This window comes from Chiloscyllium plagiosum, unplaced genomic scaffold (assembly GCF_037043375.1).
Source record: "Chiloscyllium plagiosum isolate Xiang-an unplaced genomic scaffold, Cpla_swu_hap1 HiC_scaffold_50, whole genome shotgun sequence".
Taxonomy (NCBI): domain Eukaryota; kingdom Metazoa; phylum Chordata; class Chondrichthyes; order Orectolobiformes; family Hemiscylliidae; genus Chiloscyllium; species Chiloscyllium plagiosum.
In genome coordinates this window covers 51,899,683-51,902,182 of record NW_028270188.1, presented here as the reverse complement: position 1 = coordinate 51,902,182, position 2,500 = coordinate 51,899,683, and the positions used below count along the sequence as shown (strand labels likewise).

The window sequence follows — 2,500 nt, the reverse complement described above, 5'->3', positions numbered from 1 at the left end:
GAAGCCCCTAACCCAGGACTACACTCTTTCTTTCCTCGAATCCCGACAGCATGGAAACAGGCCCTTCGGCCCAACAGGTCCACACCGACCCTCCGGAGATTATCCCACCCAGACCCATTCCCCTACCTTTATTACTACATTTACCCTTAACTAACACATCCCCGGACACTACGGGACAATTGGGCGTGGCCAATTCACCCTTACCTGCACATCTTTGGATTGTGGGAGGAAACCAGAGCATCCTGGGGGAACCCAGGGAGAGAGAGAGAGGCGGGGAGAGGGGGAGACAGAGAGGCAGGGACAGTCTCTATGCCAGCACTGCGAGAGAGCGCCGCCTACTGGATGAGGCTGTGGCTGCTGGTTATTAGTCATTCCCCCCCACCCCCAACTCCACAGTTTTTCTCTCTCACTAGAAGCAGATGAGTTGGTTTATTGTGAGAATTTTCTGAAACACCCTGGCGATATCAAGACAGGCGCAGTAACCGACAGTCCGCGCCTCTCCCAATTGCAGTCCACCCACTATCCGATTTGATTTGCTCTTTATTGTCATGTGTACTTGAGTACAGTGAACAGGGTGCAATGTCACCACACCAGGGCGCTGTCTTAGGTGCAAGCACCCGGCTGCAGAATCCAACCAATCAGCTCCCTCTTGCCGTGCCGTCTAAACTGACGTTCCCCCGTTGAGATTTGGCATTCTTGTGATTGCGTCCTGATGCCCACGAGGGCAAGAATTTGGCCGGCGTATAAGAGAGATGGTGCGGTGTGCGAATCCCAGAGCTGCTCTGACCCAGACCGCGGGGAATAGAAGCAGGAGTAGGCCATTTGGCCCCTCGGCAATGCTGCACCACTCACTGGTGTAAAAATACACCGGGTCCAGCGAGTGTATTCTGTCACAGGCTGACAATTTTTCCCTTTTATCCCCTGTCTCTCCCTCTCCCCTCCGTCCCTTGCAGTTGGTGAAATTAGCCAAAAGACTGAAGAAAGAGAAGGTGAACGTGGATATTGTGAACTTTGGTGAGGAGGTGAGTGGTGACGGTGGAGAAGGGGTTGGTGTGTGAGGAGCCGAGCTATGGTTAGACTGACCGATGGGCGCCGGTGGGGAAGGGCTTGGGGCACTTCACTCCGTGCTGCTGCCGGGTCCCTGAATGAGGCCAGCGGGATCGGCTTTGGAGGAAGCAGCAGTCTCCAGGGCCTCACTGTGCGGTCACCACCAGGAGCTGCAGGGTAGGGAGTGGACAGTGTGCTGCTGCAAAAGCACAGCCGCTCAGGTAGCATCCGAGGAGCAGGAGAGCTGACCTTTCAGGCATAAGCCCATCATCGGGAGAACTCCTGTTCCCCCTGGCTGGGAGAACGTGACGGACGCCCACTCCCTAACTGTGTCACACCCTCCAGCCCCCTATACCCCCTCCCTATCTTGGTCACCCCCTCCAGCCCTTACACTCCCTGTATGGGGTGGGGAGGGTGTGCGTGTGTGGGTTTTGGGATGGGGCAGGGGATTATTTTGCCACTCGGGGCCCTGTCAGCATCTCCCCCCCCCCCCCCCCCCTGCTCAGGGCCCTGTCAGCGTCTCCCCCTCCCCACTCGCTCGGGGCCCTATCCGTGTCTCCCCCTCCACATCTCCCCTCCCCCCTGCTTGGGGCCCTGTCAGCGCCTCCCCCTCCCCCCTGCTTGGGGCCCTGTCAGCGCCTCCCCCTCCCCCCTGCTCGGGGCCCTGTCAGTGCCTCCCCTCCCCCCCCCCCCCGCTCGGGGCCCTGTCAGTGCCTCCCCCTCCCCCTCGCTCGGGGCCCTGTCAGTGCCTCCCCCTCCCCCTCGCTCGGGGCCCTGTCAGCGTCTCCCCCTCCCACTCGATCGGGGCCCTGTCAGCGTCTCCCCCTCTCCCCCCCCCCCCCCCCCCCCCCCTCCCCCCGCTCGGGGCCCTATCAGCGCCTCCCCCTTCCCCCCCCTGCTCGGGACCCTGTCAGCGCCTCCCCCTCCCCCCTGCTCGGGGCCCTGTCAGCACCTCCCCACCCCCCCCCTCAAGGCCCTGTCAGCGTCTCCTCCCGCTCGGGGCTTGTTGTGTCTCTAAACCACTGTCTTGCTGCTCCCTTCAGGAAGCCAACACGGAGAAGCTGACGGCCTTCATCAACGCACTCAATGGGAAGGACGGAACAGGCTCCCACCTGGTGACAGTGCCCCCCGGACCCAGCCTGGCAGATGCCCTCATCAGCTCGCCCATCCTGGCCGGGGAGGGGGGGACCATGCTGGGTCTCGGAGCCAGCGACTTCGAGTTTGGAGTGGACCCCAGCGCAGACCCCGAACTGGCCCTGGTGAGACACAGGGAGCGGGCACTCTGGGCGGGTCAACACTGAGTGAGTTGGCCCTGAAGCATTGAGCAAGTGTTGGCACTATGGGAGTGTCAGCACCGAGGGAGTAGGCACTGTGGGAGGGTCTGCTCCGAGGGAGGGGCAGCACCGAGGGAGCAGGCACCATGGGAGTGTCAGCACCGAGGGAGGGGCACTGT

At 61.9% G+C, this 2,500-nt stretch overlaps 1 protein-coding gene across 1 annotated transcript in view; it reads left to right on the top strand.

Moving 5' to 3' along the window:
- The window catches only part of LOC122548066 (26S proteasome non-ATPase regulatory subunit 4), a 20,765-nt gene extending 18,417 nt beyond the window's left edge, over window positions 1–2,348 (top strand). The window contains exons 5-6 of the mRNA XM_087985109.1: window positions 954–1,022; window positions 2,091–2,348. Of these exons, the coding sequence (XP_087841235.1) occupies window positions 954–1,022; window positions 2,091–2,348 (327 nt within the window). The remainder of the gene's footprint in view (window positions 1–953; window positions 1,023–2,090) is intronic.
- The last annotated feature ends 152 nt before the right edge of the window (window positions 2,349–2,500 follow it).